A 17884-nucleotide genomic window follows, 5' to 3' on the forward strand; every position below is an offset into this window, starting at 1 on the left:
TACATGAACAGGATATGAGGTATACCTTCCACTCTTGGGAAACTCAAAGTTAACAGATTCTCCAGGTTCACTCAAACCAAAAGCTGTCCTAAAAAGTGGCTGCCCACAGTGCCAGGAATAAAGATTTCGGAGTTGGATCAAAAGAAACCACAGTTGAGACAACACAGCTCCCAGAAGCTACAGGATCTCATGAACATCCTCACAGACAGCCTGTAAATTCCTTGTATGAACATTCTCTAGGAGAACTTGCCCACAGTTAAACCTGCAACACGGAGTAGAGCATTCAGTCCTCCATCAGCCACAAGCTTCCCTTGGGATTACACATCCTCAAACAATTTAATCTGCACACCTGTTAAAGCAGGTTTGAAAAAGCAGGCTTTCTCTTCTCTTGCAAGTCAACTGCAAAATGACATTTGTGGGCAGGACTCTTTTTAGTACAGCAGACAGAACAGACAGACTTCAGCTCAGAACTGTACCTTGACATCCATAGATTTCAGGCAGTCTATAAGCAGCTGAACAAAAGGGTCTAACATTTCCAAAGCATGTTCCTCAGAAGAATTTACTTTGGATCTCTTCAGGCTCATGTGCAGTAGCTGTCATAGAAAAATCAGGACATACATCTCACATTCAGATAGAACACAGAGTCAAGTAGGGTCCCACCACTGTTTCAGGCTATAGCAGAATTTATGCCATATCCCACTCAAATATTTCAACAGGCTAAGCACTTTTTATAGCTCTCTAAGAGGCCCCACTGCAGTTGCAATATATAAAGTGAAGGCTAATGGCTGCACTATTAAAACAATATATGCAGAATACTTTGCATACTCTTAACAAAATTTTGAATGCAAAGTTTTTTATCTGAGGAGATCTTACCCGAAGTCCTGATTCAACCAGGATATACGTGTTAGTCCTGCTGCTGACACGTGCTTTCTGCCCTCCTCTTGTGGGAGTGGGCTGGAGCAGCAGGCAGCTCTCTGGTTGCAGCCGAGGATCTGGAGGAGGGGTAGCTTTTTTCCTGAAAAGTAGTGTATGTATAGCAAAGGAAAATATTCAGATATGAACCCTCTCCACAACAATCCTGCTGTTGGGAGTAAAAAGAGCTGGACTGTGCTCAGCTGCTTCCCACACAGCAAGCAAAAGCAGGTCACAGATGGACAACAATTAAAAAAAAAAACAATTTAAAAGCACCATGACAGATAGGGCTCAGACTTGAGAACAATGCCACTATTCAGGAGTTAACACACAATCGTTTGTATAACATCCTCACTTTTTTTCTTAGTGGACAGATCAACTTTGGAAGTTCCTTCAGACAAATACACTTCCTCCCACTGCCCACTGCTCTTCTTTACTGATAGTTATTTCAGTTACTGATGGCTTACAAACACTGCTCTATGAAGTCTGCAAACAGCTGTCAGATCTTAGGGAAAGCCAGCCTACGTAATAGCAAATGCAAGACACTCAAACCCAGCTCTGAGCAGTGACACCATCAGACAGACAGAAAAACTGATGCTTCTCCTCATCTTCTGCCCCAGCAGCAAAGCGATAAAGTGAAAGCCCATGTTCTTCCTTGTTCCTGGCCCCATGGAAATGTTTGCAGCCTGCTTCTAAACACTGTGCCTTGTCCCTTCATCCTAACATCCAAATGCATGTTATCAACTCATCAGACAGTGGAAAAGCCTTGCTGAAGGTCCTGACCATTTGCAAGAATACAGACTCCCATGAGTTCAACAAATGCTAACTCCCATTACTAAGCTTACTCCTTGCCTTCTGACTGCCCAAATGATTCAGCAACACTGAAAACAAAAGGGGAATGAAAGCAAGGAAACTCTCGTGTATTTGATCAGTTGGATTTGACAACTGCCATTTCTGCAAGCAAACCAATACCAGACCATCTGAACAACATCCTGGAACTCACTTGGCCTTCTCTGTGAGCAGAGGCAAATTTTCACTGATGAGACCATGACTGAGGAGGAGGAGGGATTCTGCTTTCATGTCTGAGTTGAAGATCAGCCCTGCCATGATGTGATTCAGTGCTTCATGCACCTTCCGGACTATCTTCAAGCTTGTAGTGCTCTCCAGAGTCTGCAAAGGTAAAACCATGAGAATTTAAGAGGACAGTCTGATGGCAATTATCTGTTATCTGTATTCAGTAATCATGGGAAAAACTAGAGCAATTTTTCTCTCATCATGTTGTCATAGTCTCCAGCTCCTTATGTGAGCAACATCCCATTGCCTCAGCTCTGCACCAACATCCCTCCCTTCCCTCTCCAGCTTCTTGTCAGCCTCCAGCCAATTCACCTGTTGCCACCAGGACACAAGAGCTAATGAGCAAACCAGGGTTCCACTCCTGTGTGAGCTTGCACCCTACTAAAAATCTGCATCTTTGAAAAGGCAATTATTGCACATGGATAGACCCTGGATACATTTTGTTGATATTTCTTTCATGCACAAGAGATTAAACCACAGAGCAGCCTTGCAGAATTTCTAAGCTCCAGAGCAAACAAGAATGGGCAGAGGGAGAGTGCATGGAGAACTCAGAGTGGGATGTTTCCACTCCAGCAGCAGTTAAAAGCTTCCCAGAATGCCACTCCCTGCCCTGGACATCAACACTAAAGGCTCACTTTATGAGCTGGTCGCACATTGCTTTCCCAGAGGAAAATGGGAAGCCAAAGCAAGATTCCACAGGTGATTTCGAAGTAGCCACCCAGAGGCTGTAGAATCACCTTACAGAATCGAGAGTGCTCCAAGTCAGTAAGAGAGACTCTGGCTGACTTTTCTTACCTCTTTCAGTGGCAGAATAAGTTTTGTCACCTGGCCCCTTCCTATGAACTTTCCAAGAATTTCATAGGAATCGTAACTCTTGTTTTTGCGCGCTTCCATGATCTTCGAGACAATTCCCTTCACTTCTTTCTCTTCAGCAACATTCCCAAACAACTCTTGGTTGAAAATCTTTGGAAAACAGGCAAGAGAAATGAGCGAGAGAAAAAAGCAGGTTCCTCTGGTAGCAACAGAACAACACTATTTTTCCCCACTCACAGAAAAAACAGTTCTCCAGGCTGCCTATAAATCATGTCTATCTTTTCTTTGTCAACACAGAACATCCTAGTTTAAGCACACCAGATGAGAACAGTGTTCTCACACCCCTCTGTTGTGTTGTGACACAAGGAATGGGACTGCAGTGAGATCAGTACATCCCAATGTACCCCATCTCTGTGGCCAGCTGAGTTCCTGGGCTCTGCGGACTGCACTGAGTAGATGTCTGCTGACTTGCTCAGCCATTTAGAATACAGGAAAACACAATTAGGTGTCTCAATCTTGAATCCACTCCCTCTCAGGATGCAGGGCTGAGGATACAGCCCCAGAGACACCTGACTTCTCTTGATTCCTCTCTACAAGGGGGTCTACTGATGCCTCCTTCCTTGACAGTATACACACAACAGCCTGGTTTGCCACCAAGTCAGAGACAACCTACACAAACCCTTCCCCTCCCAGAATATGTCCAAACACTTCATGATGCTTTCTCTTTCAGTCTTGAATAGCTTTTACCTCAATCAGGATATCTATGCAGGGGTCCAAATCACCAGCACTGAGCCTAGTAGCAAGGCCCTTCAGTAACAGGTTCACAGTGAAAGTCAGCACATGGAGCTAGAGAAAAAGAGAACAGATTCATGCTTCCAAACTTCTGCACTGACCTCTTTAATCATACTGGATGGGGACACTCCCACACCAGAGACATCATAAGTCACACACTGCACTTGAGCTCTCATTATAGGAAAAAAAAAACCAACACTGGGAGGATGAGAATCCATGTAGTGGCAACAGGAAAAGGCTCCCTGTCCCATCATGTACTGACAAGAGGGCTGAAATCTACTCTCTCCCCAGTGCTCTTACTGATAATATTGAGGCTGCTCTAATTGGTGCTTTCACTGGTACAGCAGCTAAAAGCTCATGCTACTCCACTGTGATAATCCACATGAAAAATGATTCACCTGAAAAATGGATTTTTAACTCAAAACATGGAAAGAGGAAAGACGAATCAATAGCCTTGATCTGGATCTAGGAAGCAAGCCTTCAATTAGCACCACCACATTCTGTCTGTGCAGTCTCCGTGGCAACTCCCCTCAGATACTGCCTAGCTCTCATGACCTTACTGAAAGATTTCCTCTAATCTTACTGGAACCAGGAATTCATCCTTCCCCTTCACACCTCAACTCTTCACTAGGAAAATGGCTTAGACTCTCAGTTCCTTGAGGGTACAGACCCTTGTTTGACACTTGGCATGGCATAACAAAGACTGATGTAGGCATTAGCAACCGTATTTACTTGCATTATACCAAGCTATTCTACTAGTGAAAACAATTTCGATAGCAACTTCCCTTTGGAGTCTCCTCCCAATACATTAAAAAAAAGCCTACCGAGCGCATAAGAGGAAGAATTTCAGCGTTACCTGGTACCCATGGATGAGCGCAGACTGCATCTCCTTTAAGATATACAGAAGGTAGTGCACTCCCAATACTTCTGTGATTTTAATGAGGGTGTTACGGGCAATGTCCCGTATTTCCTGAAATCTGTTTCTCAGAAATGTGCAGACTTTCAGTAGGATGCTGGAAACAAAGAGAGACAGCTTTGTTCATCTCCAAGCAGAACAGAACTGATTACATTGCCAAGGAGGCTGCTTTTTAGGTCTGTTTGACAACCAAAGCTGTGCTCACAGGCAGCCTCACTGAGAGGTTTCATAGGCTACACACACCTACTGTTCCTCAGGACGTTTTACTGATTAGCCTTTCTTTCTGTACATTATTCTTTCCCCAGCACAACCAGCCCTGCCTCTGCACCTTGATCCACAGCTCTGCTCTTAAGTAAGGATTTACAGAAGTCAAATACTGAGGTGCAGAGGTGCATGTCACTAGGAATTTCCAAATGAAGCATTTAAGATCTGTTAGGATGTCCCTTCTTAACTTCAGCTGTGTATGTAACCACAGCTTGAGAAAGGTGCCTGCACAGTGAACAGCCCCCCTGGGATTTAAGGAGCCCCTCTGGGATTTACCTTGGTAGGTTAGCTTCCATCACTTCCTGGGGAAGACACTGCATCATTCTGACCATTGCAAAAGCTAATGGAACACGAACTACCTCATCATCATTCACAACATTGGATTTCACAAGCTTGTGCTCCTCGTCTCTTTTAACCTTTTTAAGAGAGCAAGACACAATGCACTTTCAATATACAGAAACAAATCCTGCTTCTTCTCAGCAAACACTAGAAGAGGCCAGTACAGCAGGTTGCTATCCTCTGGTGACTGCAGGAAAAACCCAGACAGCTAAAGGACAGTTGAGACAAATCCCTGTGTTTTCAACACAGAAACTAGGCTGGTGCTAGTAAGTGGCTGAGAACTCTTCAAGAGGTTGGGCAAAATTAATCATTTTCCTTGTGTAGTTTGAGGCAATTCTCAGCAGGGAAGTTAAGACTGCTACAGTGTGGACCACATCAACACTGACCAGAAGGTCTGTCAGTAATCTCCATGACTCAGCAAAGGGCATGAAGCCTTTTTTGTGCTTTCAGATGGTCTGTCTCTAGTGCATCTATTTTTTTTTTATGTGTTACATTTTCACTGGCTCTGCAGTAGTATCCCAATCCTTGATGTAGCAGCCTACAAAGGCCTTGCAAATGTCAACTTCTCACCTTTGCAACAATACACCTGTGCAATTTGGGCAAGATGTTGACTGTAACTGTTTCTTGAATGTGTTTGATCAGACACTGAAGCTCCTCTTTATTTCGCGGTAAGAATGAAACAGGTTTGGGCACTTGTTCAGCATTTTCAGATGGTTCAGCTGCTTGCTCAGGTTCTACTGCCTTCTCAGAGAGATTTTTCCCGTTCTTTTCTTCAACTTCCTCCTCTTCCCCTTCACTCTGCTCCAACTCCATGGCTTCTTCAGTCTCCACCACAGGCTCAAGGTCCATGGCAGCAGCTTCTATCAAGTAATTGCCAAAAGTACAGGTAAATACAGGAGAACACAAAACTTGTTCCCTTAATTAAGACTCTTGTAGACAGTCTGGTTCTAGATAAAGCTCCAACCTATCACCAGTGACAGCAGATCAGAAATAAGCATCAGGCTTCTTCTACTGGGTAAAGAAGCTTTGGCTTGCTGGTTTCTGATAACCACCCCTCAGAGCCAGGTTTAAAGCAAAAACTACATTACTCTGTGTCTGTACCCCATAGTCAGCTTAGCAAAGGTCAATGTGCTTGAACTGCCATTCACTTAGAACTGAGTATTTCACAAGGCAAGAGGTACCAACAAGGACAGCTGTGAGATATCTTCCTCTTTCACTCAAAGGTCCAAACACAGGTAACCACAATAGTGAAGAAGCTGAAGATACGACTTCGTCCCGTGAAATGGCGAGGGAAAAAAGGTGAGGACATCTTGGCTGCAGATAACCATGAGAGCAGCCAACATCAAAGATAAAAAACTCAGGTGTGTCAGCAGCCACGTGTCTGGGGCAGACCTTGAGAACCACAGAGGTTCTCGGCTGTTCTGGCTTACAGATGCCTGGAATGGAGTGGTAAGGTGAAGATAATTCCCTACACCTCTCCTGACTTTGTCAACACACAGGAGGAAAATCTGCACTGCTCCTGAGGAGACAAGTCAACGCTAGCTTCTAGTATGCCCATTTTAAAAAGACAGGAGTAGCTGATGTCAAGAGTAAGACATAAAACTTTGATTAGCTCTGTATGAGCAGTTTGAGGTTTTTACAGCAGACACAAAAAGCTCACCCTGGTTGTCAATGGTCATAAGCTGCTTTTCAAGTGTTTTATGATCGAAGTGAAAGGCTTCCAGCACTGTCTCTAACAAGCTGCAGAAGGAAAACATGAAGAAAGATCAACCCTCTGCACAAAAAGAAGAGGATGCTTATACAAACACAACAGAAAAATACTACAAGCACTTTTTGGAAAACATCAGATGTAGTGACATTGCACTGTAAGGAGGTTTATCTTGGAAAATCCCAGAAAATAAGATCTGGTTACTTCTCAGCTACATGCATTCTGTGACCTAGCTCACTGTGAAACCTCACAGAGAGTGGTACAGGAGCAAGGACAGCCTGACAAAACCGCTGCCATGCATTCAGTGAGACATGGTGTAAGAAAGTAATGACCTGTTAAAACTTCATAGTTGCAGGCAGCAAGCCATGCCCACCTTCACTTGCTTAAGTCCACCTCAAATTCAGCAATGTCTCGTCTCAGGGAAAAGGTTAAAATCCAAGCGATGCTCCTAAAAACAGTGAATTGTGCCTAAGCAGTCTTTGGAGAAGCCCAGAGCAGCATTGCTCATGGTACCCACCTGACTCCCAGCTTTGTACCGATCTGTCCTGTTTGCAAGACATGGATGAAGTGCTTTAAGTGGTACAAATATGCTGACCATGAAAGATGTCGGCAGACAGCTCCAACAACTTCAACTGAGGCTGTTACCATATTTTCGTGCTGCTCAAAAGAGAAATTCAGTTGCTGTTAGCATTCACAATGGTCACGTGTCTAAAGCATCCTTTACTCAAAGCAACAAGAGACAGAAGTAACAACTATCTGGTGGGAATGCTTGGGATTTAGCATTATTAATCTCCTCCTGAACACTAAATTAGAAAAAAAAAATTTAATCAGTCTATCAAGCAGATCTCCAGATCCACTCCCTCCAAATTTTTCTGCACACATTTAACTTTTCTCACATACTTAAACCTATGGGCTCACTTGTGTTAAAAACTAAGAACACGAACCAGTCAAGGCATCCAGCCACAAACACAAGGCACATTGCTGGGCTATGCTGATCAACTATAAACCCGTCTCAGATGTGAAATAAAATATGTCTGTTTCTTCACCAAAGTTTCAATCAACTAATTTAGTGCCCTCTGGTTGAAGAGCTACTCAGTCACTCTACTGAGGGGCACAGCCTGCACTGCTGCAGGGGCTGGGTCCTGTGCCTGAGCTCTAATTGTTTCAGCTTCAGAAGACTATTTCTGACAGTAAGCAAATTTGACATTTACTTGGCTTGACAGAAGCAGGTCTGCCGTTCTCCTGGTAGTATGCAGGGAACTACAGAAGTGTGAAACCTTGCTTTTCAAAGCCACAGGTGTAAAGTCTATCCACATGGACATTACAAGTAATTTCACTGAAAGTGATGAACAAAAAGTCACCCTTCAGATTTTAATTACAAAGCTGCTATTGATTGCAGATGTTTTCAGCCAATTCCTGCAGTTTCCCTCTAAATCCAGGGCAAACTGTATTTATTCCCATCTCTGTTACTAGGCACAGACTATATTCTCACAGACTACTGCCAAAGAGTAACTAATCTCACAACTAAACAGGAAGACGGAAGGGAAAAAATAAGAAGCTGATTACAAAACATAAAGACAGATAAAACACCAAGTAAAAAACTAAAACAAACAAAAAACCCTAACCCAAACAGTTAAGAGATCAACCTTTGAGAAGCAGGGTAAGTTTAGCAGATATAAGATCAGGCCCAGACTGCATCTGCACTTTCCAAACGCTCTTTCTGCCACAAAAACCAGAACAGCACTTTTGTCTACAATGAAGACACTCATTTCACAAACATATCAGCCATCTAAAAAGGTTAGGTTTTTAAGGCAAATGTCATACAAGAAAGGTGAAAATATTCAAGTAGATGCCTTCAATTAAAAGAGCCTACCTTAAGCATTTTTTCACTGAAAATGGCAGTTGTAGCATAAGGCATGATGTAGTTCTGGAGGGATTTGGAAGACAGTACAAGCTTTTCTTCAGTGAGCTGCTTTGCCAGTTTCCTCAGAGCTCGAGCCCTCCTGTGGATCTGAGTCAGATATGGGAGACAGTGAATGAGATGGTGCTTGAGTCACAGCTAGCACAATAGAGCACCTACATCTAGCAGTTCTGAAAATGTCCCAGCTTTAGGTAATGGCATAAACATATATCAGTAATTTCCAAGGCATGCCTTTTTCCTCAGATCTCTGGGCTTTCACTAGCCTTTTGCCTCAATAGATACTCCAAGTCAATGGCACTGTGGATTCAGAGTCGTATGACTGTGCTATCTTCAGGTGTTACAGGGGAGGCAACTGCAAACAGCAGTTGCTGCAATGAGATGCAAAGACCAGAGAAAATTACAAGTTAAAGACTTACAACTTTGCATATAACTACAAATACAGCAAAGACTCTCTCAGATTACATCTCTGAAAGCAGAAGAAATGTATTTTCATACTGCAAGAAAAACCAGGAGACCAGGCTTTGTGTAAAATTTATATTGTAAAAGTTTGTGAACGCGAAGGGGCTGCAGAGCCTCCAGACTGAGAGCAGCAGGCCAGTAGGCCAGAAAAAACAGAGACCCATTCCGTGCCTATGTCAGATGGATCTTCAGGATACTGCTGACTGTGGGTATCATAAACCCAAGACATTTCTGGACAGAAACATGACTTTGATTCTCAGTCACTCCTGATCATGTCCACATGCAGCTTTTTTGTAACAGTATCTAATGACACAGGTTCAATTTCTCTGCAGACGACACACAGATGCTTTGCAAAACATACCCTCACAACAAGATGCTTTTGCTTGGCAAAGGGAAAGAGGCACTACGAAATGCCTGCTGTCTTTTACCTGCATGTGTTTCATGTTCTCAAAGAAGTCCATGTCAGGATCATGGCGGTTGGTCAGCTGGACCAAATCCTGGAATTCGGGATTTGTTGGGAACGTCTGAATGAGGCAGGAAAGCAGTGATGTGTAGTCCTGCTGGATGCTCTACAGATAGCAAGTAGTGAATGTTAAGTATCCCTTGGATAGGCTGCTACACACTCTTGAGAACAGCAGTGCTGTCATTTAGAAGTGTTTCAGTCAAACGTCCTAATTCTTGGTAACAACAAATGCACCTATAATGGACTGCACATAAATTAAAGCCTCACCTCCAAGGAACAAATGACAACTAAGAAAAGCTGAACAGCAGTAGAGAAACGCAATTATTTTCTATAATTTTTTAGAGTTTTATAAGGTTTTAAATTAAGGGTAGGTTTATAGTGGGTGCCTGCATGTCTTATCCCAGTAGGGAACTTTGAGAACTCACCCAAAAAATGCCTCATTACCCTGAAGATAGCAGGAAATGTGTGATCAGATACCACTGCCTTACCTCAGTCTTACTCTTCAGGCCCCTTCTCACAGACTCCAGGAGAGTGTGATGGATTAGCTCCTTGTACTCATCTTCTGTGTGGCTGATTTCTGCCAGTCGGTGGATGAAAGTGGTCAAGCAAAGGCTTGCGTTGTCACTGAGAGCCATATCCCCGAGCTGAGTGGATGAAGAAATGGCACCACATGAGTCTGCCTATGAGACCTTTTTGTTCCCCAAAGCCTGCACAGAACAGTACCACTGGACACAATACGAGTCCTGTACAGACCCAGAAACTCTTAAGAGCTTTCCTATAGAAGTTCTAGTCCCAAATTAGTGGCCACCTCACCCATCAGGCAAAAACCTTTTACATTTACCAGCAGGCGCACACAACCAGAACATGCTACAACAAACAGAAAATCAACCTTTTGAGCCTGTAATGTGCCTTTTATCCAGTTCAGAGCTCACTGACAGAAAGTTGTGCTGCACTGTATTTTCCTTTTGGGACACACAGATGAAAAGGTAAACAGACAAAACTTCAAACTACATATTCATTTGTATGAATACCTAAAGACACCTTCTGAATGTTACGTGGTACAAAAAACTAGCCAATGGAAGTAAGTTGAAAGCTAGATTCATCAGGGATGCATGGAGTATATAGCAAGAGAAGGAATATTCAGCCAACCTGGATTGTATAGAAGCAGTTGTGCATAACAGGGATGAGGAAGTCAGTATCCACTGTTTCCATTTCCTTGATGTGGCCTGTGATTGACTGAAATGCTGACAGACGTACATCGAAGTCGATATCATCCAGATGTCGCTGATCAAAGGCATTCACCTAAGACAGAGCAACAATTGGTTAATGGAAAATGACAAACGTGATCATACCTATTGGGGGGAAAAAGGGAGCAAAGAAACTGTGCATACCTTAATAACATCAGTAATATACTTCAACTTAGAGTCCAAGTCAGATAAAGTCTAAAAAGAAACAAAAAACCCAGTTAACTCTTATAGTTGTAAAAAATTTGGGTAACTCAAGACCTACCATTTGAGACAAAAAATAAATAAAGCAGCAGCATTAGTCTTTCTCCTGTTAGAACCTCCATAAGAGCCTTTCTTATGTAAGTTGGAGGATATGTGTTTTAAGTTCCTAAGTTTCTAAATATCTGCACTGAATGTTTCATGTGTTTTACTGCTAAGAAGTTGAGAAACACTTCAAAGTAATACAGAACAGCCTACTATAAACTGTGAGAGAAGAATACAAATAAAAATCATCTTCAGGATACTGAAATCCATTCTTATTTTACCAACATGCAGGATTTGTTGCAGATAAAGTGCTTTACTTGGCTTCTCTTATACTAAAGATCCTTGGTGAGGCTCACATCAACCAGGCTGTAAGCCAAAACTTACAAATCTTTGTGCAGCTCATTAATTTCTATCATATAGAATTCTGTTATTTTCACTTCACACAAGAACTATATTGAAAAGGTTTTTAAAGTCATGTACAAAGATAAAGAATGTTATTACTTTGTTCTTGATCTCTTAGAAAAAATTTTTTAAAAAGCATAGAAAGATGTAGAAATGCAATACCTGAAATACCAAGCACAACTTATTTCGAGACAGCTTGTTCTGGATGACAGAAAAAAGCTTTGCCAGTGGTTTGAGAAAGCTTGTAGGGTTTGAGCAATGCCTCAGCAAGTTCTGCACTGTCTCCAGAATGTCAATTTGTGTACCCTGAAAGAGACACATAACTCTCAGTAAGTATTGAAACCTCACAAGACTATTTCATTTCCTTGGGATATATTTCAAGACACAAAGTAACACTGCTGTCCTTTATTCAGATTAGAGATACTGAACAACATCAAAGAATTAGAAGGACACAATGTAATCATCAAATTTCTCAGAAGTACTTGCAACCTTTCAATTAGAAACAATACAGTGTTAAGGCATGACTGTCAGCACAATAACAACTTCTTTTATGTGTCTTTCCCCACAACTCAAAGGTCAGGAGAACTAATAGAGCTTTAAAAAGTAGTCCCTCTTGAATGTATGAGATGAACATTAACAGCACCATTCACTTCACGGAATCACAGAATAGGTCAGGTTGGAAAGGACCACGCAGGGGTAAATTTGGTCCAACATCCCTGCTCAGGCAGGGTCATCCCAGAGCACATGGCACAGGATTGCATCCAGACAGTTCTTGAGTATCTCCAGTGAGGGAGACTCCACAGACTCTCTGGGCAATGTGTTCCAGTGCCCGGTCACTGCACAGTAAAAAAGCTCTTGTATGATCTCTCTCAACAGAAATTACATGTGGTCACCTAATGATTTACAGATTTAAAACCCCACAATAGTACTGTATACCATTTGTCTTTGCCCTTCATCCTGCAGCAGACTAACGCAGCACTGCCCAGTACACCACATGTACTACATACTCAACCATATGTATTCACATTGCTGTCCAGATGCTGCGGCTCTGGCTTTGGGGTGCACAAAATCCACAGTGAAGAAGAGCAATTATTTCAAACACTGCAAGGAATTTGGTGGATTGACAACAGTGACAAAGAAAGTAAAGACTCCATTATAACTTCTGCAGAACTTCCCCATGAAAAGGGGGAACAGAATCAGTCTGGACACTGGCACCTCTGGGTGAGCAGTGCACATCAACACACAGTGGGCACCACGTTCTGAGTAGACTGCAAACACGTGAAGACTTGACTGCATGCTAATAATGAGAAATGGCATGCAATCAACAAGACTTTTAACTGTATCTTAAACAAACAAATATACTTTATTAAAAGAAAAACATAAGTCCAGTAGGGGGGAGGAAGTAATTTTTACCTACCTGCTCCATATTACTCTGATAAAGGAAAGGGAGGAGAAGGCTCACAAGCACTGAATTCTGGCTCTTTTCTTGTATAAATTTGCTGATCCTGCAAAATTGGACAAGGTAATTTACTCTTTTATATCATTTCAATCACCAGTACAGAGCAAAGAAGTCTGTTAGCAATAGTGTCATTTCACAAGGCTTTGTGAGCCTATCCACGCTTATAGAGCATACCTACCAAATTCACAGTCCCACCCTAAACATTCAGTTTCACATGACTGCAGGCATTTCTGCACCTTTTTCTACCCTCAAGAGACATTAGGTTTGAGTACCAGCAACAAAACCACCTAGAGTCAACTTCTGAAAACTTATCACCTCAGCAACTTGCAAGGTCAATGACAGATCTAGGTATTTACAACTGTTGTAAATTTAAAAAGTTTGAGGCATGGTGTTTTTTATTGTGGAAACTATTATAATAAGCCTCTTTCTTTTTCTCTCCTTCCAGCTTGTTAACTGTTTCAGGCTCTAAGAATCACTTACTTGGAAAGTATACTCAGCTCTTTGCTGACTTGAGCTCTGTACTTCTTCTTTTTCACCTTCTCCACATTTAACATTGTTTTGCTGAAGTACTGAAGTATGGCAGGAACGTGAGGCAGGACCAACCGGCAACCTAGGCTGAGGGGTTCTGTAAGAGATACAACAGTTAGCAACACCCAAGAAACTCTGTTGCAAGAAATATGAGGGAGATCTAACCCTATACAAATAAGAAATTAGGATAAAAGAGGCTTCATTAGTGGAAGAATAAGTAAATGGGAGCTATGAACATGCAGGGCAGCTGGTGGCTGAAAAGAAGCAACAGCACTTGCTGAGACCAAGTCTAACATGTCTGAGATGGGATCAAAGAAAGCACACACCATTTTCCTCACAGATTTCAGTAACAGCCCTTTTAAGTGTTGGCTTATTGGAAGGTACCAAGGACACTCTTCAAAAGTAGTAACATCTCCTAAAATGACTGGAGCATTTGTAGATGAGGTTTTCGTGAGTGTTGCAGGTTAAAGATGTCTCCACAGCATCAAACACAGCACACTACTGTTCTGTCTACTAACTCTCAGAGATGCCAGGTCTTTCATATCAGGGAGCACAGACAAAACATCAAAGTGACACAGGATCATGTGCACACAGGAAGGGGGCCTTTATATAAAACGTCGTGTTAGGCGCAGAGCCAAGTCAGCAATGTAGTTCTTGAACTTGTATCAGTCAAAGCTTCACAGAACAGGCCAGCATTTCTCTCTTCATAAGGAATCCTTCCACACTCAGGACCCTGACACTCAAATGTCGATCTCATCAGTCATCAAGCAAGCAGGACTTTACAGTCCTGAGCAGAACAAGACAAATTTGTACATTGATGTTTCCATCTCTGCCGGGAGGTCCTCTTCCCCAGTATTCTTAGCCAGTGTGGACAACTTCACCACAATCTAACACCTCCATCTAAACCACCCAACAGGTCTCTCAGAACTCTCAGGCAGGCATACCTTCTGTCATGTCTCCAGTGGCTGTGACAACACAGCCAGTCACGCTCAAACTGGAAACCTGCTCCGTGGGTTCAAAATCTGGGCTGTTGAGAAGGCTATCAGCGATGTCCATCACAAGGCTGGATGTGGCCTCAGACAGATTCTTGGCTGACAGCACAGCAAACACATTTGTCAATATATCATTCTCTGGATGATCTGGCTGCTGCTTGGCCAGCAAAGGGAAATACCTGAGAGAAAGGTTATAAAAAGATTCACTGAAAATCAGATTCAGATTTTCAATTTTTCAATTTCAATTTCAATTTTCAGCTTACAATTCTTTTGTGCGAGAAGTCACACAAAAAATAATGACTGTCTTCCACTTCAACCAAGAAAAAGGTGCACAAAAACCAGAACAGTGTAAGGACAAATACAGTGAATGCAAGTTGAGAGGTTATCAAGTCCCTTTTCTAATCCTTTCTCCACAGCCTGAGTCTCCTCTTAGTCTGCTCCTAACCTAGTCATTCAACACCATTTTTAACAGAAGGTTGTTTATAATGTCTTCATGCCTACCAATGAGATGTCTCAAAAGAACCAGATACTTCAGCAAAGGAAAAACAGTGAGTCTGTGGACGAGGCAAAACCTACTCCAAACAGTTGAGCTGGAAGTTCTTACAGTGTCTGAACCAAATAAAGCTCTTTTACAACCTTCAGTAAAAGACTCTCACTCACAGACTCTACGCTGAACTTGCCCATACTCTTTCATAACATATAAAGAAAAGGAGACTCACAAAAACATGAATGAAATTATATATTGTAAAACTGACTTTCAACCTCGCAAGACTAAGAAGTCATCAGTCAAGACAGACATATCTTAAGAAGTCAGACCTCCTCCTCACCTGTGAGTTAGGTTTGGGCTGCATATGTGCTTAGTTATTAATACATGGAAAAGCAGCCTATTAAAAAGGGAGTTTGTGCATAAACTGGAAAGCTTCCCAGTTGCTTTGACTGCTATCAAAAGAATGAGAGTCTAACGGAAAAAGAAAATTTGGTTCTGGACACAATTATTTGCAGCCTGTTAGTGTGCTATTTTTTGTGTTTTATGTATTCAGAAGTACTTTGGCTTCTTTGCCAGAAGAACACTTACCTGGGGTTCTTACTCCAGGTGTGAATGAGTTTGAGCAGAAAAGTTGGAGAATACTGACTCTCTGAAGCCAACCTGCAGACCTAAAGGAGAGAAAAAACAGACACCAACGCAACATAAATAAGTAAAGCCATTTAAAAACCTCATCTCTAATGAAGACCTCACATTCTATAGTTTACCTTTTTTATTAAGTAATTTCAACCTTTTATCAAGTGATTTCCCAACTTCCTCAATATTTGTCAAATGACTCCTTAGATCATCTCACTCCTGGTTATACAGTATTCCAGCTACCATTTTTGCCCTCCCCTTGAAATTAGATTCCCATGGCGCCTCCCACTTGCCACACAGACTTAGCAACCTCTCTAAGACACACCTATGAAATCTCAAGCACAGGACCCAAAACTCACTCCTCTCACACTTCCTACACCCTGACTACAGCACCTGTATCTTCACGTATCTTCATGGCCTCACTGGAGAGGCTGGAACATTGTACTGCATCCCATGAATGGGACCTCCTAACAGGGCTCTGTGTCCAAAACAACCCCACCTCAGAGGTGCCCAGCCTGGGCCACACAGAAGAGCTGCTGCTCCTCCATGACTGGAGAGTGGCTAAGGTGATGCAGTGCACCCTCCTCTCTGCCACTCCATAACCCAACAGGCTCCACCCAAGTCACACAGGTGGGTTTCCACCACGACCACTGCTGGACGGGTGGTTGGCAGGGCACCACTAGTGAACACACAGGCGGAGCAGGCTGCAGTGCATTCAGGGGCAGCAGGCAGAATGGTGCATGTGGGGTTTGGACTAGCTCAGTTTGCCCAAGACCTGAGCATAACAGAAAAGAAGGCAGGTCTGACCATCATAGGAATCTTAGGAATCTTCTTCTCCTGTCCCAAAGGCTGGTAATATTATTGCCCTGCATAAAACAGACGTTTCCTGAATGATATACAATGGAGAGTAAATCATTAATCCAATCCTGCAGGAATGCTGCTGTGCAGGCTAACAAGTCTCTGCAGCAAAATCCTGGGCTGTGAACAACAGCAAACTCCAACTGCAGGTTTGACAGGCTTAAAACAATTTGCCCTCTCCACAAGTTTTTGCACTTGCACTTGTTCTATAGCTTCAAAAATGGAAAGCACACAAGTCAAAACTATTCTTTTGCCAAAACCAAACCTTCATGAAGTTCACCAGAAAAGACTCCAGAGGGAGCTTCTGGATCGAACTATTATCCAGGCTTCAAAACCGTCTATCTTCCTGACATATGTAAGGACGAGAGGCATTCTAACTATTTAGTAGCAATAGTACATCTTGTTCAGAGCTACTCTGAATTTGCAAACACCGTGCTCCCTGAAAGTCTGAAGTGCTTTGCTGACTTAAAGCCTGAACTGCTCTGGAATGACAATAAATATTCACTGCTTTTACCATGTAGCACCCTGGCTGTAAGAAGATTCCATGGACAAACCAGGAACATGTACTTCCCTGTTGCTCAGCCCAGCAATACAGAGCTATATGCACTGCCTGGTACTATTTTAACTAATGTTTGTCCACATAACCATACTACTTATACTACACTATTCTTACTGGTAGAGCAGAGAAACAGTGTAGGAGTAAACAAACACAGCATCTAGAGAAGCTCTGTGTTTTCACAGACTGTACCAGCGCTCTTTAACAGGCTTTTTTTCTGCTCAGAAGTTGGACATTTGGATACCTCAAAAGCTGTTGTGGAAGAGCAGTCTTGAAGTCAGCCCCTCTTACTCAGTTAACCTTCTCATGGACACAACTGCTTTTAGAGCCGAGACAACCCAGCAGCTGGTACAGGCACTCCCTGACAACTCCAGAGCCACTGCACTAACAAAGACAGCACAATTTAATTTTAAATTCTGTGTTCTCTCTCCATCTCACAGCAGTGCATTTTCCAAGCTCAGAGGTGATCTGAATTTCTCTGATAAAAGCCACAAGCCTATGCTTTGTCACTGTGTTCACATGGAACTCTTAGCAAGCAGGCACGAGACCCACATAGCCCACTGACAGACCCTGCTCGGTCCTTCCTTTCCTGCAGCAGCATTTGTTTCTGCAGTCCCCTACCCAAAAAGTGTCATACAGAAAAGTAGTAAAGTACACTTAGACATGACTCATATTATTTAGCTTCCCTGAAGCATCTAAGGAAGAAGTCTGCTTCTGTGGTTAAAAAACAAAGAAAGGGCATGCATTTTATTCAGATGAATTAACTTGTACTTTATTCTGTGACTTGATTATTCCAGTACTAATCAGATATGAGCCAA

The 17884-nt window shown here is 42.6% G+C and overlaps 1 protein-coding gene across 1 annotated transcript in view; it reads right to left on the reverse strand.

Moving 5' to 3' along the window:
• The window catches only part of UTP20 (UTP20 small subunit processome component), a 63685-nt gene that overhangs the window by 11869 nt on the left and 33932 nt on the right, over positions 1–17884 (reverse strand). Inside the window, exons 29-48 of the mRNA XM_063396203.1 lie at positions 15608–15687; positions 14485–14711; positions 13493–13637; positions 12971–13058; positions 11716–11859; positions 11053–11103; positions 10811–10963; positions 10150–10305; positions 9627–9767; positions 8692–8829; positions 7336–7475; positions 6771–6850; positions 5681–5970; positions 5048–5187; positions 4448–4604; positions 3547–3645; positions 2782–2949; positions 1916–2082; positions 874–1015; positions 477–593 (exon numbers count right to left, since the gene is read on the reverse strand). Coding sequence (XP_063252273.1) covers positions 477–593; positions 874–1015; positions 1916–2082; positions 2782–2949; positions 3547–3645; positions 4448–4604; positions 5048–5187; positions 5681–5970; positions 6771–6850; positions 7336–7475; positions 8692–8829; positions 9627–9767; positions 10150–10305; positions 10811–10963; positions 11053–11103; positions 11716–11859; positions 12971–13058; positions 13493–13637; positions 14485–14711; positions 15608–15687 — 2823 coding nt within the window. The remainder of the gene's footprint in view (positions 1–476; positions 594–873; positions 1016–1915; positions 2083–2781; positions 2950–3546; positions 3646–4447; positions 4605–5047; positions 5188–5680; positions 5971–6770; positions 6851–7335; positions 7476–8691; positions 8830–9626; positions 9768–10149; positions 10306–10810; positions 10964–11052; positions 11104–11715; positions 11860–12970; positions 13059–13492; positions 13638–14484; positions 14712–15607; positions 15688–17884) is intronic.

Source organism: Prinia subflava, chromosome 4 (genome assembly GCF_021018805.1).
Source record: "Prinia subflava isolate CZ2003 ecotype Zambia chromosome 4, Cam_Psub_1.2, whole genome shotgun sequence".
Taxonomy (NCBI): Eukaryota; Metazoa; Chordata; class Aves; order Passeriformes; family Cisticolidae; genus Prinia; species Prinia subflava.